Genomic DNA, 25,566 nt, shown 5'->3' with positions numbered 1-25,566 from the left:
TTTTTACTTGATATGTGATCAAATCCTTTTCTTAGACACTTATTTTTCTTTTTTAGGATTGATGAGTCTTAATCTATACTATATATAAAAATATTTTTAAAATGAGTATTTATTATGAATATTTTCATACATGATGACTAAATTGACACGTCTCGATAGAAGAAAACAACAACTGTGAGAGAAGACTGAAAGGGACAAAAGAGATGAGGATACATCAAAAGTAAAACATAGGACCCCGAACATGTAGTTAAATAACAAAAAAATTAGTTAAGGTAACAACAGTTAAGGTAAAGTTAGGTATTAATAAAGCCTAAAATCTTTAATCTCAAGGAACTAAACTTGTTTGTCTGTTGGATTTACATCCTTTCTTATCCCTTCAAACTAGAGTTTTTCCTTGTAATTTACCATCTGCTTCAATACCCTTTTCCTCCTTCCAACCATCTCCCTCTGTCTTGCCTTGGCATTTGTCCCCCCTACCTCCTCCTCTGCCCTCATTATTATCCATTACCATTCTCCAGCTTACAGCCCATCCATTAGAGCCCAAAATACTTTTGGGCTTCCTAAAGCTCAAGATACGTTTTGAATGGTAGAAAGCCCAACATACTTTGGACTTGTAAGCTTTGTAATTGAATTACTCAAAGGGTTGATATCTTTTGGACTGAAAACTCAGCCCTGTTTTGATCGCAAATTCTTAAAAGAGGAAGCAAAAGAGGAACTGTACGGCGGAAGAACAGAACCGAGAGAGAGCCATTCAACCTTGAATACTAGAAAAACAGGGGGCCCGTGAGTAAAGAGGCAACCCCCTCCCTTTCAGAGCTTCTCCATTCTTCACCTTTATTTTTTATTTTTGGCTATCATAGGCATAGTTCGTCCTTCTTTTACATTCCAACTTCAAGAAGTCGGGGGTTCCTCTTTTGTTTTTTTTCCTTCTTTCTATCTCTGTTTATTTTACTTTTCTAATTTGCCTATACAAATTCTTTAATTCATATATATTTATTGAGAGAGAGAGAGAGAGAGAGAAAGTAAGATTTTTTCTTTTTCGGAACGACAAAGAAAGAAGAGGGAAAATGTCAAAGAAGAAAGCTTTCAGTGGCAACACTATGACTTTGAAAGATTTTCATGGCGGTTCAATCCCAACTGATCTCCCTCTCCCTTCTGCACCTGGCGTGTAAGTTACTAAAATTTCTCTTTCCATTTAATTTGATCCAATTTTCTCTCTTTTTCTTTCTTTTGTTTTTGATGTATATTTTTCTGGGTGTAATCCAAAATTTTAAATTTGGGTCGTTTTATATTAGATCTAAAAGCCACTGGATCTGCGAGTGAAACCCTAGTTATTGATATTTTATTTTATTTTTATTGAATTTGATGGGTACAGCATTGTCAGGCCTACGGATCGTTCAGGTTACGATAGAGCAATATCCTGGGGAAACCCGATAGGCCGGCCTGATCACCGTCCCCGACCCAACTCGTCTCCCGCAACTAGGCATTTTGATGATAAAACCCCATTTCTTACCAATTCAGTGCATATTGGTCGTAATTTTGATGAGGATGAAAGGAAGCCATTGGATGGGGTTTCTGCCCCGCGTAGAACTATTAGTGACGAGAGTTTTCGGGTTCCACCTAGTGGTTTGGAGCTGAAGCCGGAGTCTGCTTATGCGGGGAGGGTGTCGGGTCGACATGGGTCTGCTCCGGTATCTCCATTGTCAAGTGGAGCTGGGAATTCATACTCAAGTAGATTGCCCGAGGCTGCTCATGTTGGTGTGAGTTCTCAGAGTGCAGGGGGGAATCATAGGCCGGCAGCTTCTGGGTCGTACCCTAATGCATGGGCAGCTAGGAAGGAGGTGTCTATGAGTGTTGCTGAGCCTCCACAATCTGCATGGTCTGAACAAAGTGCTGTCTCGAAGCTGGCTCATGCTAGTGCACTTGAAAAGGTTTCCTCAGGTAGATGGCAGTCTAAGCTGTCTGTTCAATACCAGAAAGATGTTGATGTTAGTAAACATTCAGAAATAGAAAATGGTTTGCAATCCCAGGGGTATGATGATAAGATGTACAGCAGAATGAATGCTATGGGTGGGAGGGAATATTCTGATGCAACATTGGCAAGGCATGTAGAAAGGGGTTTGAATATTGAAGATGAAATTCAGGGTAATAGAAAGGACTTACCTGACTACGAAAGGAACCAGGCTCCTAATTATTTGGAAGTTAAAGAAAGGAAATCAGTAATTTATGGTGAAGGGATTCAATCAACTCGCTCAGATGGCAAATTTGTTGGTTCTGAATTGCAGCCGTCACCGTCAGTGCCATCAGAAGCATCTGAGAGGCCCAAGTTGAAGTTACTTCCCCGGACTAAGCCATTGGATAATCTAGAATCACCTGTTATTGATCCTAAGCAGGTTCTATTTTGATGTTATACTCTTGAAGTTTTCGTTTTCGTTTATTTGGTTCTCCTTTAATTTTGATAATTTTCTTGAAATATGGGCATCAGCAGCTTAATGAATCTGTTGTTACTCATGCCGAAATTGGTAATGGTTCACATGGAAATGTGAATACATCAAAACCTGGTTTAGCTGGCAGTGAGAGTGGGAACCAGACAGTGGAGCGTCCAAAGCTCAATTTAAAGCCTCGTTCTCAGCCCGTTGAACAATTGGAAGGCAACATTGAGAAGGAAAGGTCAGTATGTGCCTCAACTTTAAATTAATGCTACTTTGTATGAGTGTTTTATAGATGTATATTCCTGTTATAGTAAAATCATGTTCAGAGTTTTGAAATTTGAATATTAAGTCTGCCTCATATTATCATCCTTGCTGAGAGGAATTCAATGAGGGTGAGGGACAGAAGTGTTGAGGTATGTAAGCGAAAAATATTATGCAATAGAAATTTGATGTCATCTGTGCTTTCTTGGAAACTTGGTTAATCAATACTAGTTAAGGATAATTTTTTGTGTTTAGGGAATATCTCTGGGCAGCTTTGATTGCAGTTTCAGTTCTTTAGTTATCAAAATATGTTCCTTGTCAATTTTATATTTTGATTTTGTGCGTGTTTTTTTGTTGACTTGGCAATTTTCTCAGGATTCATTATGCCCTCTCCATCATGAATGCTAGTTATGTCTTTCTTTCCTTACACATTTGGAAAAAAAAAAAGGATGAGTTTGAAGGAGGTCAAATTAGGAAAGTTATTTTGAGTTTGTTGCACTTTCATTGAAAGGAAAAACTTTTGACATAAGAGTGACATGAATTCTTTAACTTCACAAAAGCAAAATTTAGATGATGAGTAATTTTTTAATGTAATAGCATCATACAACTAGATAGGGAACTTTGAGCTTAGCCATTAAGTGATGATTTTAGGCATTAGATTAATTGTGAGTCATTGAGTCACATATAACCTTCTCATGAAGCTCAATTATTTAAGACAATTTATTGAAGATAGTTAAAAGCAACTAAAGTACAATGGAAAGGTGAAAGAGTGACATCTATGATTACAGTATAGAATGTGATAATGCAACTTAATAACAGTTCTTTTAATTTGTTTGTCTGCTATTTGTGAGGTTGCCATGCAGAACTCATCTATCAGTTCTTGAATAATAGGTTAGATCTTACACATCTTACCTGCTAGAATGAGAGGTTGCATATAATGGTGCTATGATTATTTGCATGTCCTATCAACATCTACAGTAATCTTGAATGAATGAGCGTGTTTCTTTTAGTTTATTTTCTGGACAATCATCACATTAGGTTTATGAGTAACTTCTTAGCTAAGTGTTATTAATGCAGAAATGCGTTGTTTGGTGGTGCTCGCCCACGAGAACTGGTGAGTGAATCTCTCCTCCTGCGTATTGGATTTTTTTTTTAATTATTTTGTTAATTTATCACTCTGTTGTTCATGTCAACATAATATTATTTATTATTATAGCTTCACACTTGTTATTATGGTCTGTTCTTGTGATTTTCATAATAATTGCTGATAGGATTTCTGGTCTGCTTCTCAGGTGCTCAAGGAGAGAGGGATTGATGATAGCAACCAAGAGCCAGGCCAACATCCTGATAGGTGTGTTTCATACCATTCTAGAACAGTTTGCTTCTTTCTTTCCTTCTTTTTTTTTTTTTTTCAGGGGGTGGGGGTGTTGGTGGTTCACGAATTGCCTAACTTATTAGTACTATGTCTCTTTATTGTTACGTGAAGGGTCAAACATAGCGTTCCAAGGACTGAAAAAGTTGCTGATCAGGCAGCTCCTAGCCATGGTGAAAGAGTTGAAAATCCTCCTGTTGATCAAAGAGCCGGAAGAAAATCGGAGAGGAATCATCGTGTCGAGAATGAAAGAGTTGATATGCAGAGGAGGAATTGGCGTAATGACAATCGGCGAAATGGCAGGGAAACAGAAAGGCAGCCACAGCAACAGCAGCAGCAACAGAGGCAGCCTTCACCTGAGTCCTGGCGTAAGCCTGCTGATCAGCCTAAACCAGTCTCTCCTGAATCTGCTGGCGTGCGCTATGGAAAAGCAGCATCAGCCGTGGAGCTTGCCCAAGCCTTTTCGAAATCATTCTCAGATCAGAAAACAGATGATCGATATGCTGGGCAAAGGGGCCTTCCTGGCCGGAACCCAATACCTTTTTCTCGGCTGATGGGTCCAACTCCAAGGCCTCAGATAAATGGCTACTAAAATTTTGAGAGGCGTATTGCCTTGTTCGAGGTGAGAAGATTGTGTTGCTGGTAATTGCTTTTATGCAGTTGCTGATATAATTGTGCTGTCTTGTCTCATGAGTATCATCACAACTCATGAGTGCATGCACCTGAATTTTTTTTTTCTTTGTCCGTTTAAAAGAATTTTTCAGGAGAACAATTGGCATACGAAATCAATTGCTATGTCTTGCTTTTTGCGATTCTCAACTTTTACTTGTATTAACCAAGCTGAAATGGCTTACTTCACTTCCGATAGAATAATTCCAGCAGTGCTTAAAACTAGCAGAATACCCAAGAAAAAGGCACTTCCTCCATGGTTTCTGAAACTCCCAAAACAATATAAATTTGGACCACAACCACAAAATCATGGCGCGCTTCTCTCTCTTCCCATTTTCAGTGGGATCCATCCAGCCTCCCACTAGGGAGAATTTTTTGTTCTCTCAGGCTCAATGGAAACTGGCGCCACGAGTAACGGATAAAGCCCATACGCCAACCTTGGTTTGGTCAAGAAGAATAATCTGTATGTAAAAAAAAAGAAAAGAAAAAGAAATTGGGCCTCGAAGAACGTGCAGCATAGAAAAGGCATTGTTTTCAAGCTCGAGTTCCCTGTTGTTTCCCCTTTTACATATGACTTTTGCAATTTAAGCCTTTCAGTGTTTAGTTTGACAATGTCATTCTTAGAGGAAGTCTTCCTTTCTCTTTCTCGGTTTCTAACTTCCTTTTTCTCTTGTGGAAACCAAAATCTGATGTCCAATTTTCCATGTAACTATTGAAACAAAACAATGGACGATATCAGAACTTTTTAAACAGATGTTTAGTGGCACAAGTAATTGCATTTGAGTGGTGAGACATGGAATTGTTATGATAATAAAATGATTGAGGCATCTTAAGATTACAACATGCATATTGTTATCATGGTTGTCGGATTTGATACCGTTTTACAAGGTTGTCAATTCGCAAAACACAAGCGTGTATTTGGTAAGGAAGCCATGGCAATAGCAACAGTCCCCTTGGGTGTTTTTTTTTAAAAACGCCTCGTTGCTTCTGATTCCCTCCCTGCCTTTCTCTGTCTACTCTCTACTAACAAACCTTTGTCCTCTTATGCTGAATTGTCCATTGACCAACCAACACCGCACCAGCTTCTTCATACAAGCAACTTTCTACTGTTGTTTCTTTCCCTTCTCTTCTTTGCGTCACTCCCCTCCCTCCCTCCCCCCCCTCATGTCCTTTATTCTCCTTTTTTGGCTCATCCCGAAAAGTCCATCCCCTTTGTTGAACACCGCACCTTTCTTTTTCTAAGCTCCATAAAACCCTTTTCCTCAGGTTGGGTCTTTCAGTTTTTACTTTTAGTTTATCTGAAACGATGCAAGTCTTCTGTGATCTTCAAGTGGACATCAACGGTGAAGAGGTTTTCATGGTAGACAAGGTAGTCATGCTAACTTTTTACCATTGAATCCTTCTTGGCAGTAATTACATGCATGGTTTTGATCTTTATTATGTAAGGCTGAGTCTTTTACCCCATGTCGTTTTCACTTCCAGTGGCACCGGTTTCAGCCTCTCTATGATCTTTTTCATTCAGGTGTAGTCAATGTGTTGCTACTCCGTATGCTTTCTCTTTGATGTGTCTTTCATTCTTCTGGTTTCCACAATCTATTCCCTTCACCAAGGATCTTGGCCCCCTCCACTAGATTACAGCAGAAACAGGACCACTCTTCAATTTATTGTTGACAGCAACTTCTCACCACAATTTCCTAAGAAAAGCAAGATTCTTTTATTTTCTTCGGATTGGTTGAATTAATAATATTTGATTCATTTATAGCTCCTTGTTGAGGTGTTAACCGCTGGGCTTTTTGATGTAAAATGAACTAATTGTCATAAACTGTTTGTTCTTTTCATTAATCCTAGTATGTGCTATAATTCCTCTTCAATTTTTTTTTTCCTTTAATGCAGAGAACTCTTGCATCTTTCTCTGGTAGATTCAGCAAATTATTTGGTAATCTGATGGACGACACCAGGAACCTGAAAGTGGTATTTCATGACTTTCCGGGAGGAGCTGAGGGTTTCGAGCTCGTGGCAAGGTTTTGCTATAACGAGGGAAGAACTGAGATAACTCCGGCCAACGTAGTCCTACTGAATTGCGCTGCTCGATTTATGGAGATGGAGAGTGATGGCCTCAGGCCTAGCTTGTTAAACCAAACAAAAAAGTCTCTAGATGGTATCAGCTTCTGGTCCTGGTCTGAGCTTCTTGTAGCTTTGAAAGAGTGTCAGGATTTACTTGCTGCCTCAAGTTCTTCAATAATACTGGATAAAGTCCTGGATTGTGTTATAGGAAGGATTGCCTCTCCTATTGTTGCAAGCTCATATACATCTTCCTCAGAGAACTCCAGCTTCAAATGTTCCAGTGATACAAGGAGCAGCTATAGTTGGAGAAACAATTTCTCTCAAGTATCTTGGTGGTTTGAGGATCTTCTGTTTTTGAATATTGATATAATTGACAGGGTAATAAAAATGATGATACGCCAGCGTTTCGATCATCCTACAATCAGTAAGTTCCTCTTCTGTTATCAAAGATCGAGATTTCTTAATGCCTCCCCAACTCAGAAGTGCAAAGTCACAGAGGTCATAATCAAGCTGTTTTCTTTGCTTGATAGGAGCTCCCTTTCTTGCAAGCTTTTATTTGATATATTTCGAGTGGCTTCAAGCTTGAAAATAAGCAAATATTGCAAATCCATTTTGGAAAACCTTATTGGTTCACAATTGGATCAAGCAACTATAGATTTTCTGCTTCTCCCATCCCCACAAAGGAAAGGTTATATGTATGATGTGAATCTGGTTCTGAGGCTGGTAAAAGCATTTTGCAATGAAGGAAGAAGTTGTTGCTTATCCCCAGTGCGATTAAGAAAGGTTGCTAGCTTAGTTGACTCATACCTTGTGGAAGTGGCAGCAGATTTCCACCTGAACCCTTCAAAGTTTGGAGCACTAGTCATGCTGCTGCCAGATTCTGCAAGAGAATCCCATGATAGGCTTTTTCAAGCCATTGACATTTATCTAGAGGTATTGCTTTGAAACTTACAAAATATTTACCCCTGTTATAAATGCAACTCTATGTTTCTAGAATTGAAGGACTGGTTGTAGAGAGTAATCTGTATGTGATGTAATGGCAGTAGTAAGCGACAGGACTTTTTCTAGGGTTCAATCATTTCAGGTTTCCAAAATTTAGGTAAAATCATTAGGATATAGAAATGAAAAGGACAACACTGGTATGATAGCAAATCCTCTATATGCTAATTTAATCTGTTTGCTCATATTAGAATGAGATCAATTATTAGTTATTAGGATCAATGGTGATACAAACACTCAAATTGCTTGACTGATGAAAATTATGAACAGGTTCATGGTGGTCTACATGAAGCAGAGAAGATGGGAATCTGTTGTGCACTTAACTATGCAAAGCTCTCAACAGATGCATTGAGACACTTAGCTCGAAATTCCAAATTTCCATCGAGAATAGCAATACAAGCTTTCATCAATCAGCAGTCCAAGCTTGAAAATTTACTGGAGGGCCAAAAACATCTTGACACCTTTAGTGGTTCCCTCTCTGCCGAGGAAAGCATCAACGAGAAAGAAAACTCTGATCAAATGCTTCTGTATGCAAAAAGGCTCAACCTTCCCAGGAAAGCTGAGCAACTCGATGTACAGCTGCAAGGAATGCAATGCAGAGTAACAGAAGTGGAGAAGTTCTGTGGGATAATGCAGACTCAGATAGGAAATATACCAAGAACAAGATTATCCAGTCTTGGTAATAATGCTAGATTCTTACCAAAACTCTGTTCTTGAAAGATAGTCTTGCCTCCAAAAGTCTTTATGGTTTTTCCCCCACATTGTCTTGGAAAATATTTGTACAGTATGGAGCCAAATTCATGTAAATGCAAATTGATTTTGTTTCAAGTTTTGCAAAGAATCATCAGTTGGTAAGTTGTACTTCATTCTTGAAGAACTGTAGCAGCAAGTGTAGGGAACTGGTTTGCATTTTGATAGAACGTTGTTAGATGGAAGGCTCAGGATCTTGACTGCAACTGTGTTCTTTTTGACATGATCAAACTGAAACACAGAAGGAAGTCAAATGAAAGTTCAAAGTTCCCAACTGATGACCAAGCACGAGTTGTTGAATGTCAATGGAAAAGTACTGAAAGAGCAGTCATTGCTGAACATCTCTAAATGGTCAATCACTTTATCATCAGTTTTCCATTAAAAGCCTACTGCATCAGGTAGAAAATTGCTGCCAGCTTGTGGCAAAACAAAGCAGTTTTAGTTGTCCTAGCTATGAAGCTGACTTAACAAGCCCCTCAAACAAAAGTCAGAATAAAGCTGGTATCGCGGCAAGAATTACTGATCTCATTACCTCATGATCATCTCCTTGGAATAAAATGAGAACAACTTTCGAACATAATTAGAAAAATCGAGACAATGTCCTTTCTTAACCCAAGAGAGAGAGAAAACTGAAGTAAGTTAATGGATGTTTCTAAGGAGTATCCGTGCTCTGTTAGCCACTCACTGCCAAGGCAGCCCGCGAACTATGCGGCGAGGAGCACGCGTGGGTGTGTTGCGGGGCTCACTAACATTTTAGGAGCCCCAGAAACGTTTGCAAACTACATTTTTAAGGCAAAACTTGTTCGTGTAAACAACACCCAGATTGCAGCAGAAGGAGATACAGCATTGCAGAATAGGGGTTTTTACCCTTGAAGAGTTCCAAGTTTCAATGACATGGTTGTCTCTTTTCCTTGGGAAATGAGAATTAAATAATGAACTAATGATTAACCATGAATAAGGACATCAAGGGAAGGACAAAGTACATGGTGCTCCCCAGAAAAAAAACAAAAAAAAAAGGTGCCATGTTTTCCTTGGGAAGTGCAAAGCAATTTAATGGCCATGGTTTATTGTGAACCATTAATGCAAGGGTTGGACCAACATCCTTGCAAGAGCCGGTGCTAACTCTCTCTTTGATGCAATTGTGAACAACTTTGATTTTAGTGATCTTTGTTTTAGTCTACCAATTTGTGGGATGCTGGGATCATTAATGAATGCAAAGTCAAGAACAAGTCTTCTTTTCGAGGCGCTAACATCTTTTTGATGTTTAAAGACTATAGTCAAAGACTTAATACAAAAAAAAAAAAAAAAAAATCTAGAAGAATGAAAAAAAATTAAAAAATAAACGAAAAATTTGGTGTCGCTGGATACCCATTTTATAATTCTGCTTCACATGTTCATTCATATACTATAATTAATAAAATTTTAACTCATAATCCTAAATTTTAAACTCTGAATCTTAAATCTTAATAGTAAAAATAAGTGATTTAATAATAAAAATAATGTTTACTGAATATAGGATATAAAATTATCAAAAATACACTGAACGGAACAGAGGATATTTGTTCAAATACGTTGGGCTTATGCAATGTGGGCAAATTTGGGCTTATGTAAGAGTAGTATAAGGCTTTTATTGGGCTTTATGAGTAGCCCATTTTTGCCTGCTTTACGATTAATATGTCCAACCCAATTAACGTTTAAGCCCGCGTCGTCGGAGCCCTTCGCGCCAAACCGAGAAACGACGCCGTTGTCGGGTCAGTCCGGAGCCGAAGTACCGTCCTCGTCGTCATCAACACTTTTTCTATACAAAAAGTCTACAGACTAGAGCCTAAACAACACATCTTTTGCGTCTTCTCTCTGCAATAAATCTACCCGAAGATCGAAAGCAAAGGCAAAATACAAATAAAAAGGAAAGAGGACAAGAAAGATCAGAGGCAGATAGAAGAAAAAGTATTTCCTTTTCTTTGATTTCGATTTCTTTTTGTTTAAGAAAAGACAGGAGATATGTTGGAGAAGATCGGTTTGCCCACAAAGCCGTCGTTGAGAGGGAATAATTGGGTGGATGATGCTTCACATTGCCAAGGGTGTTCTTCTCAGTTCACCTTCATCAATCGCAAGGTTTTATTATTCGATCCCTTGATCTTTGAATTGATTCTTGTCTTTTCTTCTCTCTAATTCAATACCTGTATCTCAAACCTTGTTATTTTAATGTCTAAATGTATGTGGGTTGGTACTAATTTACTAGAAGTTTTGGGTATCTTAGTTTGTTCTTTAATTCCTGTGATATGGAATCATTATATTGGAATTTGAGATTCTTTGTCGGTTAATGTTGTGGATTCTGTATGACAGAAATTTCAAATCCTTCATTTGAGAAGTAAGATGTACAATTTTTTCCCCCTTTTTTGCAATGATTGTGCTAGTTATTGATTTGTTTTTACTCTGGATTATCAGCATCACTGCCGAAGGTGTGGGGGCCTGTTTTGCAATAGTTGCACACAGCAAAGAATGGTCTTGCGTGGACAGGGTGATTCTCCTGTGCGTATTTGTGAACCCTGTAAAAAGCTAGAAGAGGCTGCGCGTTTTGAGTTGCGCCATGGATACAAAAGTAGAGCTGGTAGAGGTATCGTTTTGTTACTTGGTTATTACCTGAAGTAGATTCATTTTTCGCTGTGTAGTGCATTTAGTCACTGACAATATTGTCTTACTTCGTTTTCATTTTGTATACATGCCTTGGTATTAGAAGGCTGAGTACAGTTTTATTAAGTTTCTTTCCTTTTGAAACTAATTTATGATCACATTAAACTAAAATTTACTGATGTAGGTTTTGTAGATGGTTCACCTGTTTGTTTGCTCATGTATTTCAGCTATCACTATGGAACCCCAGAGCATTTACTTTCAATAATTAAATGTCTTAGCCATTGTTTGCAGGTAGTTTGAAACCGGCTGCAAAAGATGAGGATGACATTTTGAACCAGATTCTAGGTGCCGACAGAAAGGAATCCTCTTCGTCAGGAGTAGCTTCCAACAAGGACATGAACCCTAGTGTTCGAAGGGCAGCTAGCAGTTCTTCATATTCAAATGTTCAAGCGGGTGTCAGTCATGATGGGGGAGGAGAAATATGTCGAAGTCAGTCTGTTGATCAGCCTATGCAAAACGATATGGCATCATCCAGTCCCGAGGAGTTGCGCCAGCAAGCATTGGACGAAAAAAGGAAGTATAAAATTCTAAAAGGAGAAGGGAAATCTGAGGAAGCTCTAAGAGCCTTTAAGAGAGGGAAGGAGCTTGAGAGGCAGGCTGAGTCTTTGGAGATATATATAAGAAAAAACCGTAAAAAAGGTTTGCCATCTGGCAACATGTCCGAGATCCAGAATAAAGATGCGCCTAAAGAATCTGGCAGAAAAAGTAAGGTCCCTCATCAGGTGGGTAGGGATAAGGATGACCTGGCTGCTGAACTCAGGGAATTGGGGTGGTCTGATATGGATCTACATGACACTGATAAAAAATCCACAAATATGAGTTTGGAGGGTGAGCTCTCTTCTCTTCTTGGAGATATTCCTAAGAAGACTAATGCTCATGGCACTGATAAAACCCAGGTTGTTGCCATTAAGAAAAAGGCTCTTATGTTGAAACGTGAAGGGAAGCTTGCAGAAGCAAAGGAAGAACTTAAGAGAGCTAAAGTCTTAGAGAAGCAACTCGAAGAACAAGAAGTCTTGGCTGGAGCTGAAGATTCTGATGATGAGCTATCTGCAATAATCCATAGTATGGACGATGATAAACAAGATGAAATGTTAATTCAGTATGAGGATACTGATGACTTGGACTTTGATCACCTTGTGGGAACTGCTGATGATCTTGGTATTGATAGTAATTTTGAACTAACTGATAAGGATATGGAGGATCCAGAAATAGCTGCTGCTCTGAAATCACTAGGTTGGACCGAGGATTCTAACCCCACTGAAGATCTTGTGGCTCAGTCTGCTCCTGTTAATAGGGAGGCACTAGTTAGTGAAATTCTTTCATTAAAAAGAGAAGCTCTTAGTCAAAAGCGGGCAGGTAATGTTGCGGAGGCAATGGCTCAGTTAAAGAAGGCAAAGCTACTTGAGAAGGACCTTGAAAGCTTCGGTTGTCAAGCGGAGAATTTGACAGTGAATAAAAATGACCCAACTCCTCACACTTCTGACATATCAGTGAAGTCAGTTAAGTTGGGTGATGAAAATGTTAATGCTATTAAAGATGTGGATGTGAAACCTGCACCAAAGAGTGGATTGATGATTCAGAAAGAGCTTCTGGGATTGAAGAAGAAAGCCCTTGCTTTGAGAAGGGAAGGAAGATTGGATGAAGCAGAGGAAGAATTGAAGAAAGGCAAGATTCTTGAGCGCCAGCTTGAAGAAATGGAGAATACTTCAAACATGAAGGCTGCACAGGTACCTATCGGCAGTAAGGGTAAGGATATGATAAATGAGCATCCTTATGTATTAGAAAATCTGACGGTTGAAGGAGGAGATGTTACAGATCAAGACATGCATGACCCGACATACCTTTCAATCCTAAGGAACTTAGGTTGGAATGACAATGATGATGAGCGTTCAAACTCTTTGCTGAAACATTCTAAGCAAAAAGATTCTGAGCAAATTATTGAATCTTCTTTGACTTGTGCCCCTCCTAAAACCCCAGCCAAGGCATCAAGAAGAACTAAAGCTGAAATACAGAGGGAGTTATTAGGCTTGAAAAGGAAAGCTCTTTCTCTGAGGCGCCAAGGAAATACTGATGAGGCAGAGGAAGTGCTGGAAACAGCAAAAACATTGGAGGCTGAGATAGCAGAGATGGAGGCACCAAAGAAAGTGGTGGAATCGAACTGGCCTAACGAAAAAGCCATGTTGCCTCCCCTTAATAGTGCTGCGCAAGAAGCAGATGATGAGAATGTTACAGAGAAGGATATGAATGATCCAGCTCTGCTCTCAGTGCTAAAGAATTTGGGTTGGAAGGATGAAGAGCTTGAACATGCAACTATGCAAGAAAAGTACTCAAAAAGTGCTCGTGAGTCTTTACATTCTGGCCATCCATCTGTCTCTCAACCCTCTTCAGGAATTTCAGTTTCGCTGCCAAGAAGTAAAGGGGAAATCCAAAGAGAACTTCTGGGTTTGAAAAGAAAGGCTCTTGCCCTTCGACGAAATGGTCAAGCTGAAGAGGCTGAGGAGTTGTTGCAAAGGGCAAAGGTACTGGAAGCTGAAATGGCAGAATTGGAAGTTCCAAAAGGTGAGATTGTGCTTGATTCATCCAAGGACAGTACATCTGGGAACTCTGAATCATTTACTAATCAGGGAAGGCAAGGGAATTTAAAAAATGAAATGACATTAAAGGAAGGGCCAGTTGCAGTGGCAGTGGGTCCAAGTGAAACAGTCGTAGGATCATCAATCGGTTTAGGAAGAATGGAGAGCGATACAGATAATCCTACCCTGAGGAATTCCGAGCTGTTATTTCCTGCAGCCACCGGGCCACTAGAAGACAAGAAATCCTCATTTGAAAAATCAGATCCCTCAGGTGCAATGGGACTTCTAGGTGGTAAGGGAAAAGTTGAAACTGCTAGTTTTGTCTCTCCACCTGACCAGTCTGCAAACATAGTGGATTTGTTGACTGGCGATGACCTAATTAGTTCTCAGATACTAGCTGAGAAATTGAAAGAGAAAAGTGATTTTGGTTCCAACTTCTCTTCTCTTGCTAGACCGAATGTTCAGTTGGCTTCCCAAGAAGATCTTAGAACCAAGGATGAAGATACTACTGGAATAAGTAGAGTGGTTAATGGAGAGCAGAAGCCACATGCGTTTGATGTGAGTCCAGTTCAGGGATTTGTTTCTCATAACAGCCAAGATTCACTTAAGCAAGCAGTTTTGTCTCACAAGAAGAAGGCACTTGCTTTGAAGAGAGATGGAAAATTGGCAGAAGCTCGGGAAGAACTTCGGCAGGCAAAGCTGTTGGAGAAGAGTCTGGCAGAAGATAGCACTCCATCAAAAGGTGGTGCAAATGGTGCATCAACATCTTCATCCACTGTTCCCTCTGATGCACCAAAGGAGCAGGGTGCATCAAGTTTAGCTCCAAAACCACTGTCGGGGCGTGATCGCTTCAAGTTGCAACAGGAATCCCTCAGTCATAAGCGCCAGGCTTTGAAGCTACGAAGAGAAGGCCGGATGCAAGAAGCAGAAGCTGAGTTTGAAATGGCCAAGTCTCTTGAAGCCCAGTTGGAAGAGTTGGCTGGTCATGATTCAAGTAAGTCTTCTACCGTAGGGGCAGAACCAGTAGATGATGTAGGTGTTGAAGATCTTCTCGATCCTCAACTTTTGTCTGCCCTGAAAGCAATTGGTTTGGATGATTTAAGTGTTGTCGCTCGAGGCCCAGAAAGAACAGAGCCCGTAAAACCCAATGGTTCCAAAAGTGAAAAGGTTGACCAAGAGAGAATCCAATTGGAAGAGCGGATCAAGGCAGAAAAGTTGAAGGCAGTAAACTTGAAAAGGTCGGGCAAACAAGCTGAGGCTTTGGATGCTCTTCGGAGGGCCAAAATGCTGGAGAAAAAGCTCAATTCCTTGTCTTCATAATAATAAATTACATAATATTCCATTTTAAGCTCGGAAAATCTTCAATGGCTGGATTGAGGTACATAATATTTGAGGGCACCATGTAAAATAACTTAAAGCAAAAGAGTTGGAGGATTCATTTCATCTCAAGCATGTATGCTCAGTTCTCCGTCATATATTCTTTGATGGAAAATGTATCTTCATTTATATGTTTCATACCATTTGTTACAAAAATAACCAATATGTTGATTAATAAATGGTTCTGTTCATTTGTCTCTGTTTCTGTTGAATTGATTCTTGTTGTCTCTGTCTTGTTCATGAACAGAGATGTAAGGTTTAAAATCTCCAGCAATGCATCAATTATAAAGAAGGATCAGAAAGAACGAATTCTTTTAACTCGACCAATTTGTCCCTGTACGATGATTTTGGCATTAAACGGCTGTGAACCCTGCTTAAACTAGAAGAAAATCTATACATTTCTGCTATTGTTTCTTACTATGAGCGGACAGGGGACATGTTTGTATCGAACAACTTTCTTTAGAAAACCAATAGCCTATGCATGACTCACCTTTGACCCGCACCTATGTTCATCTTCACTGCTGCAACCACATTGAGAGAAGGCAGTTTTTTCTTTCTATAAAGGGATGGGATCAAAAAGCAATGACATTGCATGATCTTTAGTCTTGTGGTTTTGAAAACCATGTCCATCTCCATGTTGATAAATACAATGGGCCGTCCTCACAAGATTCAGTATAATTCCAGTGACATTCTGGGATAATGGATACACAGCAGCTCGGTGCACATTTACCTTCTTCCATGCCTCTCTCATTAGATTCCTCATGTGTTCACGGGCAGCTTCCTCGGAGACGTCATTTTCGTGCATGTAACATTGGATTGATTTTGCAACATCACCTCTCTTTAACTTGTCCTGAATTACAAGTGACAAAGTTTATCAGTGCATGGTAATCAATCAAAGTTCATCTAATAAAGCCATAAAAAATTGCCAGCTTTCGTACTGATGAAGTTCGTAAATAATCCTGAAGTCAAAAAATCACAGATGACCAATGTAATATATCAGGGTAGCTTTGTAGGAATTCTAATTCCTTCTCGTTTATCTGATTTGTTACAAATAGACTTGCTGGAATTGCTATTAGAGGGCCTGTTTTTGATATCCAGGCGTTCATGTACTCTTCCAAAGTTGGTGTATATCCACTGTGGCACCATCTTGCCTCCAACAAGTAGGATCTTAGTAAATCCACCAACTGACGCCATAAGCAGAGCAGAAGAGTTGGAATGGAAATTTGTTGTATTTGAAAAAAAATAGACTTATAATGTCTTGAATCTGAATCACAGATGAGATCAGATGACATTTATCAGACACCAGATACATACCGCCTTTTTAAGATTCAACACAACATTATAGCCATGCTCCTTGAGAATGTCGTAAGCCATCTCATTAACTGAGTTGTAAAGTGCAAGGAAGCATATCTTCATGTAGTTCGGAAGTTGTTTCATTGCCTGAGTATCCCACCTGAGACTAGAGGTGTCAATATGGACTGATCCGGTTCAGCCCGGCCCAAGTTCTTGTGAGCAAAAAAATATGAGCTGAACCCGATCAACCCATTTTTATATGAGACATCAAAATTATTTATTTATTTTTTTTGACTCATAGGACTGACCTGTCTCAATCCACCTCAGTCCACTAATGTGATGAGTTAACCCATTTAAACCCAATTTTAATATGAGCTTAAATTTTCAAACTCAGCTCATCTCATATTCAATAAAAAATTGACCGATCCAATGGACCAAGTCCATTTTGATAGGTCTACTTGAGACATGTAGAAAAGGGAAGAAGTCAATTAGTCCTCCCTTGGAAAGTAATAAGGCAATGGATCAGATGGCAGAACATTTACCCACCAACCTCTCAACGGCATCAATGAAGAGCCCAAGTTCATCCAAGGTGCCATAGACGTCATAAGTATCATCTATCACTGTGATTAGTGCAATGGCCTTTGTAAGAATTTTCCTGCAGCTTCCAAACTGAGGTTTGAAAGCAATTCACACTGTCCATAAGAAGGATTCTACCAACCTATTCCTGGCAAAGCTCAATTTCTCTCCAAGACCAGTATTCTTCCACCACCTTTGCAGGCAAATTGATGGACATCAAAACCAATTACATGTTTTATTATGTGGATCTAGATTCACCTTATGTTGAGTGCCTTAGATTTTGCAGGAAAAAAAAATATATATATGTTAAGTCTATCTTTATACCTGGACATATCTTTGAAGTCCAACGTTGCAAGCTGCAATACAACGGGGATTCAAGTCTGCTCTTCTTTCATATAAAATGAACCACCTTGCTTCTAACCTTGGCATCCTCCAGTGTATCGGAAGCTCTAGGGCATGCCTGACTTGGATGGCAAGATTAGGATCCACATCACCATTGTCGTATCTAAGATGTTCAGACGTGAAGTTCCAAGCTGCCTCCATGATGCTCTCTCCTTCAAAACAGTAGTATGAAGCTTCATACAAGCTCGGCATTGCTTTGATATCATCTTTTAGAGGGAGCCTGAAATTGCGTGTCTCGTCCCTAAAACTGCCAAAAACATCTGCATTCGAGCAGAACCAGTTATTACACACTCCACACATGAATACTATATATTTTTCTTTATCGAAGGTTCTGTCCTTGTATATGCTCACGGATATGCATTACAAGATAAGTTAACAAAACATCTCATACCTGGAGAAGAATGGTATCCATTTTCCCTGAGAAGCCTAAATTCCAAAGCAGTTGCATGTAAGTTGTCTTTAATTTTCCCTCTGATCGTTTCTGTTGTTCTTGTAGATGTTCCCGAGTATGTCGTTAATCTCATCCTCAAAATGATATGCCACTCCAAGCCTCTGCAAGTTGTCTATCAGCTCAAGTTGATCCAATAGCTCTTCTGCATTGTTTAGCATCATCCTTACTTTTCCTTCCAGCTCTTCAATGTGTCTCACGTGGTCATCTCCCTGCAATTGAAGTTCTTAATCACTGACAAATTTTATGAAGGCTATATATTAACAAAAAAATGATGACCATGATAACTACCTTCTACTCGCTTCTCAGCAACTGCAGATAATCATCATTCCAAAGGCAAGGCAGGTAGTTTCCTGACCGCCTATTGGCTGCTGAACTTGACATTTTGAAGCTGGCAACAAATGTGATAGGCCCCTGAATAGTGACATTCTTTCTACCTCTCAGTGACACCAGTGCTGCAACTTGACACTTTGTATTTGAGAAAAATGGAGTTGATGCAAGAAGGGAGGACGCCATTAAATGAAAACTCCTACCAATGGCGACTTAATTAGCACGAAAATACTGGTATATCAATGTTGTTGATCAAGTACTACTGCTGAACAGTAATATATACAGAGGACTCAGGGTTGCAAGAAGATTCCAGAATTAGGAACAATATTATAAGACTAACAAGGTCTCTCAGATGTGCCGAGGGAATCTTTTTACTCAAGCTAAGAAACTTATTTGGCCCTTGTGAGTAAATATGGACACATAATGATCTGAGTCTAAGTATCATTATCTTAACAATTTTTTAAAATTGCATTATACAATCTTTAAAATAATATAAAAATTTAACACATATTCTGATATCAATTGTAACGAATCAATCCTGAGATTATTAAATTTAGTCTAAATAAGAAGAGAAGCCATACTTGCTATGCTGAGTACATCAGAATCAGGTCTGGTCCTTGCCATTCTCGGAAACTTCAACGATCATGGTTTGGTGTCCTTTTCGTGGCATCTCACTCTCACGTTGTCTCTTCGCTTGGAAACATGGTTAATATTTGTTAATTAGATAGCTTCTTGTTATTGGAAAGTGAGTCCCCTTACAGCATGAAAGCCCAAACGAGTATTGCAAGAAAATTTGTGCTAAATTAAGATCCTTCAATGGAACCGAAGTCAGTGCAAGTACATGAATCAGTTTCACAGATTCTCTGAAGACGAGCCTGTCTTGCAAATATCTGGGAACCCCAACCACCCTTTTCACATTCCATAACAATAATTAATAATTTCATATTAATTTTATATAATTTACATAATAACAATTTTAATCATTTAATAACTATCCATCAAAATTTGTGTATAAAATATTATTTTTTATTTAGATGTTCACACCTTATTGATGGATCTTCTTATTAAATCTTATCAATTAATTATATTTTATTTTTGTATAATTCTTTTTAAAAGAAAATCCTTGAACTTGAATTATTTAAAGTATATTTTTTTATTTTTGTTATATTTATTAAGGTTGAACTGACACTTGATAAGGTCCAGTTCCATTCTATAAAGAAGATTACGCCAAACAAGAAAAATTAATTATTAGATTTTCTTTGAATGGATTTTAGAATTATTTTAATTGTCAAGAATTATTATATTTTGTCAATTTCAATGAAATTCTGTAATTTATCTTTTGTATTTTTTCAATAATTGTGAATGTTAAATCATAAGATATTAAATTTGATAATTTATTTAATTTTTATAATTGATTGTATTCGAATTTTGACTTGTAATTTTTTCTCCAAACATAAGCCTAAGATATCTAGGAGGGTTGAAGCACACGGTCCACTGAATTCGTTGCATGTTGCTTTGAATTAAAGCTGTATTGCTATTTACCTAAGGCGGAAGAATACCTGGAGCATGCCACTGTGACGACAGGGGCACACGTGGCGCTGGCCCATGCGTTCTTTGTCGTGGATCAAGGTATAACCAAGAGAAAGGTTGACCCTTTGGCTAAAATTCCAGGCATTATATCCACTGCTGCAGCCATTGTACGGCTGTGGGATGACTTGGGAAGTGCCAAGGTAATCTAAGGTTCGTGCTTGTGATTTATATTTGATTGTTTCGTGATGCCAAAATCAGTAAGAATGCAGGGCATAATAAGGCACACATGCACATTAATCACGGATATTAGTTGCAGGATGAGAATCAAGAAGGCCGAGATGGATCCTATGTCAATTTATACATAAAATAACACCTAGGAATTTCAGTCCAAGGTGCAAGAGAACATGTTGTGCAAATTATTTTAGACGCATGGAAGCGTCTGAACCAACGAAGTTGCTCCCCAAATCCATTTTCACCCTGTTTCGCTAAGGTTTGCCTCAACGGAGCACGGATGGCTCCTCTGATGTACAATTATGATGAACACCAAAACCTTCCAGCCCTGGAAGAGCATGTCAAGTCAATGCTATTGGAAAGCTTTCCTATTTGGGATATTTATGAAGAGACAAGCTGCCCAACCGGAAAGTCGACACAAAATTTTTTATTAATAATACAAGATTAAAAGCATATGACCTGAGATGGAGTAGCTAAGTAAAACATCTTTATTCGAAGACTATACATATGATGTGCGATGAAATATCACAATCCCACTTACCTAAATTTTAAATATCCTCATCAAGGTCATCACACATTACATCACAATTATAATCAAACCTCATTTCACAATATCAAAATGTCATCATTGTGATGTGGAAGCTAACTTGGTAATTCGTGTTTTTGTATCTTAATCGTGTTAACACGATTAATATACGAAACACGATAAGATTAAGTTCAAATAGGATATAAATAATTATTCGTGTCAACATCTGAAACACGTATATGGATATGTTTAATAATCGTGTAACATAACACGACTAACACGTTTATTAAACGTGTTAGGATTTTTTATAACATGACACGATTAATAAACACAAGAATTTTTATATGACATGACGCGATTAGTAAATACAATTAAACGATTAATATAATTTTTTCTTAATATGATTAACACATTTAATACGATTAATTTAAAATATTTATAATTAAATATAATTTTAATATTCAAATTTAAAATCAATAATTATAAAAATAATTATAACAAATAATAATAACATCAAATATAATAAAATTTAATATAAATAATTTACATAGAATTTATTATCATACTAATAGAATTTATTATTAATATTAAATGTGTCATTTATACACGTTAAACTTAAACCTATTTAACTCCGTAAAAGTCCACATCAATTCTATTTGCAATAACTCAAGTCTAAGATTTCACTAGTGTAATATGAAAGTCCACATTAAACTGATATTAGGATGATTTTAGACTCAACATGCAATGGGATTCGCCTTTTTTTGCACCATAAGAAATTTCCTCCTTTCATCTTGATAGAACAAATAGGAGAAAAGGTAACAACTATCTCCAAATCGATCAATTTATTTGTATGAAAACAAGTACCCAACGTAGAAATTTATGTGGGACATAGGAATTTTTATATAGAAACATGGAAACCGCCCAATTCAAGATTGGAATCACATGTAGATTAAAAATGATAAAAACATGCAACAGTTGAAGCTCGTCAACGGACAAAACTGGAAACAATCCAAATTCAAACCGCCCAGACCCACTCGTGTACCATCTCTAATCTCACTGCAAAGAAAAAGGGCAACCAAAGAGAGAGAGGAACGGTACGACCACGTTGTTGTGACATTGCAGATGGAGATAACCAACCTTCACGTCAGATATGTGATGACATGACTGGTCGAGTCTCAACAGCGAAAGCTTCGTCTCGGTCTCTAAAGCAAAATTATATCAACCTCTCCACTCATGTCATCAGATAGTCTTCCCTACAAAACAAAAATCTTCAATTATTGATTCAATTATATGGGCAATGCTTGGCTTCATGTTGATGTGATATTAGCCTAATTAAACATTGTTTGACAAACAGCAATGAATTTTTTAAATTGATGATCATTACTTTGTATAGGAACTTTTTGTAAACATTACAAAGGAAAGAATTCGGAAAGCATTGAAAGATTTTTTTGATATTAATAAACCTTTTACTTATATCTTTTAGTTTTTTTTTTTATCATCTTGGTTTATATTCTTGTCTGATTCCGTACCAGATGTAAAAAATCATCTTCTGCAATCGAGGTAAGGTAATTTGACTCTCTATTGTGAATGTTATTATCTATATTAGTTTTTTTTTTCTTTTACTCTTAACAAAATATGTGATTTAAAAATTTATTGATTTCAACATTTAATAATTTATTTTTCATTCAAAAATATAATTATACAAAAGTTTATGGTATAGTATTTATTCTTTTAATTTGCATAAGTGAACATATATATAGTATTTGATCATATAAAAAGTTCTTACTGACTTTTTTGTTTGCCCTCTTAAAAATACTCTAGCACTGCCCTTAGTTTTGTCATGGTGTAGTACAAATTAGTACCTTTTTCAACTTGACATTATTGAAAACATGTGAAAAAGAAAAAATCCTGTGAACTGATATAATAGTTTTAAGAATTTTAATTCTTGATTATCACGTTGGTTAGTGGATACATTGCTAGTAGTTGCATTCCAGCATGGAATCCTATAAATAGACACCTTTGCTTTTCCTACCATGCATCAACTATTCAAGAAATACTCTCCATGGCGTTGTTTTCCAATGTTTCTTTCTCATCCCCCATTGCTCCAATTGCTAGTAACAAAGCTTCACTATTGCACAATTCTAACCTTGTTGGTCCTGCTTCATTGCCTATGAATCCTAGATGTTCCATCGCTAGAGATCACAGAATTGTTTCTACACCCCCTGAACACTTTGGTCATCGAAGTGGACACCCCACCATTACCGTGAGTTTGTCGTTATGTTCTTTCCCTTGTAGTGTTTCTTTTTCATTCGCAAGCCTTAGCCAACTCTGTAAATCTTGCAGGATGAATTTCGCATTGAACACGCGAACAAGTTGGAGACATTTAAGCGTGTATTCAGAGAAGTGGGAGAAGATCCATCACAAGGTTTGGTCATGATTGATGCGATCCAGCGCCTAGGCATCGACCACCATTTTCAGTATGAGATTGATGAAGTTCTGCAAAAGCAGTACATGCTGTCTTGCACTAATGGGGTTCATGACTATGATCTTCATGAGGTTGCCCTTCGCTTTCGACTACTTAGACAAGAAGGTTACTTTGTCCCAGCAGGTGTGTGCAGAAGTGCCAAATCCGAGCCTGTTTTACTTAGACTAAAGAGAGTATTCTGTTCTGTTAAGTAACTAATGGAAATGGTTTTGAAGCAGGAGTGTTTGACAGGTTCAAGGACAGGGAGGGCAGTTTCAGAAATGAACTACGCAGGGACATCAAAGGATTGATGGAACTGTATGAAGCTTCACAACTAGCCGTAGAGGGAGAAGATATTCTTGATAGAGCCAAAGAATTCAGTTCCCAGGCCTTGAAAACATGGCAAAGTAGAGAACTGGACCGGTTCTCTGAAAGAGTTATAAAAACTACACTGGACCAACCTTATCATAAAAGCCTATCAAGATTCACAGCCAGAAACTTGCTAACTAATGTCCAAGGCACAAATGGTTGGATAAATGTCCTCCAAGAACTAGCTAAAATGGATTTCAATATAGTCCAATCTTTACATCAGGAAGAAGTTGTTCGCATTTCCAAGTAAGATTTATATTAGAATCAACACAAACCAAAAGCCTTTCTAGCTCTTTTTTTGTCCCCCAACTCTAATTTACTTGTATGGTTGATGAATTGTTTAGTTGGTGGAAGGACCTGGGTTTAGCCAAGGAGTTGGAGTTTGCAAGAGACCAACCACTGAAATGGTACATTTGGTCCATGGCTTCCCTGACTAATCCAAACTTGTCAGAGCAACGGATTGATCTGACAAAACCCATTTCCTTAATCTACATCATCGATGATATTTTCGATGTTTATGGGACACTAGATGAACTCACTCTCTTCACGCAAGCCGTCGTTAGGTAATGCATCAGAATTACCATAACTATCATGCACATACAATTTTTTCTTTTTTAGTAGCATCAAACTCACAAATTCTTTCATAATTAACTTGCATATAGATGGGATTACGGTTCTACTGATCGATTACCAGATTACATGAAAATTTGCTTCAAAGCTCTTGATGATATCACTGATGAAATTAGCCACAAGGTGTATAAGGAGCACGGGTGGAACCCTGTCAATTCCTTAAGGAAGGCGGTATGTGGGGTTTGATTAATTCTAGAGCTAGTTAATCCAAGGAAAAAAAATGTTTATTTCTTTAATTATGATGCTAAAAAAGGCCACCAGAAAAGGCCATCTTGATCTGAAAAGCATATTGTATATTATAATCAAGTTTTAATATGATTTTGTCACTGGAAAAAGTAAAAAGTTAATCCTAAAATGAATTTTTTCTAATATCCATGGCATGCATATCTTTTTGGGTGAAAAATTCTCCTTTATACCTTTATAACTTATAATAAAGTTGGGTATGTATTGCAGTGGGCCACTTTGTGCAGAGCATTTTTGGTAGAAGCACGATGGTTTGCTTCAGGGAAGCTGCCAAAGGCGAAGGAGTACTTGGAGAATGGGATCACTAGCTCAGGAGTACATATAGTCCTGATTCACATCTTCTTCCTCCTTGGCCAAGGCTTAAATAATCAGCATGTGGAACTCATTGACAACAATCCTGGCATGATATCATCCACTGCAACAATCCTTCGACTCTGGGATGACTTGGGAAGTGCCAAGGTAGAACCTCAACTGGAAATCCACATGCAATTAATCAAAGTGTCAACTCTCGTTTGTTAAACATGTTACATTTTATTGTAGGATGAGAATCAGGATGGGAACGATGGATCCTATGTTGATTGCTACATGAAGGAGCACCAAGGCGTTGAGGTTGAAAGTGTCCGGAAACATGTTACCCATATGATTTCAAACGCTTGGAAGCGCCTCAACCACAAATGCCTCTCTCAAAATTCATTTTCGTTGCCTTTCGCCAGGGCTTCTCTAAACATTGCCAGAATGGTACCTCTGATGTATAGTTACAATGAAAACCAATGCCTTCCGAGCCTGGAAGAGTACATGGAGTGCCTACTGTTCGAAAGTGTACCCATGAAAACTCTTTTATGAATGAACACGACCTTTGCCTAACAACTCTATCTTGGAAACTCCTAGCTCTTCATGCCACATATATTTTCTCTGGATCATGATTAATTTCAAGTTCAGAAAATTATATTCAAACATTATTTGCAATAGCTAAATGCTCAAATTGGGGCTAAACATTTGAACATTTTTTCATTAATAGCCAAACATTTCAATTGTAATAATAAAAGACCAAATATTTTCCATTTCTTATAACTAAAGGTTAAATTGATAGGTAGATAGAACGTGTATCATACGCGACAGAAAATCGCGTGAGTTGATAATATGGCAGTTTTGAAAAATGTAATGTTATATGTCATATTTTAAAATTTAGTTGTTACACGTCATGTTCAAAATTTAGTTATTACATATCATGTTGAAAAATTTAGTTGTTACACGTCATTTTAAAAATTTAGTTTACATGTTATGTTGAAAAATGTAGTTGTTAGACTCCATGTTGAAATTTAGTTATTACATG

At 38.0% G+C, this 25,566-nt stretch overlaps 4 protein-coding genes and 1 pseudogene across 6 annotated transcripts; 4 read left to right on the top strand and 1 right to left on the bottom strand.

Moving 5' to 3' along the window:
• Positions 1 to 715: 715 nt before the first annotated feature.
• On the top strand, positions 716 to 4,884 carry LOC18597030 (eukaryotic translation initiation factor-like protein). 3 transcript variants are annotated; one of them, XM_018123168.2, is made up of 6 exons: positions 716 to 1,168; positions 1,385 to 2,393; positions 2,486 to 2,670; positions 3,771 to 3,807; positions 3,986 to 4,044; positions 4,180 to 4,884. In XM_018123168.2, exons 1-6 carry the CDS (start codon positions 1,068 to 1,070, stop codon positions 4,655 to 4,657), a joined length of 1,869 nt encoding a protein of 622 aa, XP_017978657.1. In that variant the 5' UTR covers positions 716 to 1,067; the 3' UTR covers positions 4,658 to 4,884. The 3 variants fall into 3 exon arrangements, with proteins under 3 accessions (XP_017978657.1, XP_007025902.1, XP_017978656.1); XM_007025840.3 differs by having other exon boundaries at positions 1,376 to 2,393; positions 2,489 to 2,670; XM_018123167.2 differs by having other exon boundaries at positions 1,376 to 2,393.
• Positions 4,885 to 5,605: 721 nt separating this feature from the next.
• LOC18597029 (BTB/POZ domain-containing protein At3g22104-like) lies at positions 5,606 to 8,674 on the top strand. The gene is made up of 3 exons (XM_007025839.3): positions 5,606 to 6,103; positions 6,628 to 7,731; positions 8,068 to 8,674. The coding sequence occupies exons 1-3, from the start codon at positions 6,041 to 6,043 to the stop codon at positions 8,512 to 8,514; spliced, it is 1,614 nt and encodes a 537-aa protein (XP_007025901.3). The 5' UTR covers positions 5,606 to 6,040; the 3' UTR covers positions 8,515 to 8,674.
• Positions 8,675 to 10,343: 1,669 nt separating this feature from the next.
• On the top strand, positions 10,344 to 15,388 carry LOC18597028 (phosphoinositide binding protein). Its single transcript, XM_018123165.2, has 3 exons — positions 10,344 to 10,662; positions 10,996 to 11,164; positions 11,473 to 15,388. The coding sequence occupies exons 1-3, from the start codon at positions 10,549 to 10,551 to the stop codon at positions 15,132 to 15,134; spliced, it is 3,945 nt and encodes a 1,314-aa protein (XP_017978654.2). The 5' UTR covers positions 10,344 to 10,548; the 3' UTR covers positions 15,135 to 15,388.
• Positions 15,389 to 15,747: 359 nt separating this feature from the next.
• On the bottom strand, positions 15,748 to 18,291 carry LOC18597027 ((R)-limonene synthase 1, chloroplastic-like; annotated as a pseudogene).
• A 4,262-nt stretch (positions 18,292 to 22,553) lies between these two features.
• Positions 22,554 to 25,100, top strand: LOC18597023 ((3S,6E)-nerolidol synthase 1-like). The gene is made up of 7 exons (XM_018123521.2): positions 22,554 to 22,790; positions 22,871 to 23,135; positions 23,231 to 23,606; positions 23,705 to 23,923; positions 24,023 to 24,161; positions 24,444 to 24,692; positions 24,774 to 25,100. Exons 1-7 carry the CDS (start codon positions 22,590 to 22,592, stop codon positions 25,074 to 25,076), a joined length of 1,752 nt encoding a protein of 583 aa, XP_017979010.2. The 5' UTR covers positions 22,554 to 22,589; the 3' UTR covers positions 25,077 to 25,100.
• The last annotated feature ends 466 nt before the right edge of the window (positions 25,101 to 25,566 follow it).

This window comes from Theobroma cacao, chromosome 6 (genome assembly GCF_053813885.1).
Source record: "Theobroma cacao isolate CCN51 chromosome 6, ASM5381388v1, whole genome shotgun sequence".
Taxonomy (NCBI): domain Eukaryota; kingdom Viridiplantae; phylum Streptophyta; class Magnoliopsida; order Malvales; family Malvaceae; genus Theobroma; species Theobroma cacao.
Note: the sequence above shows the minus strand (reverse complement) of the source record. Positions and strands in the feature narration are given on the sequence as shown.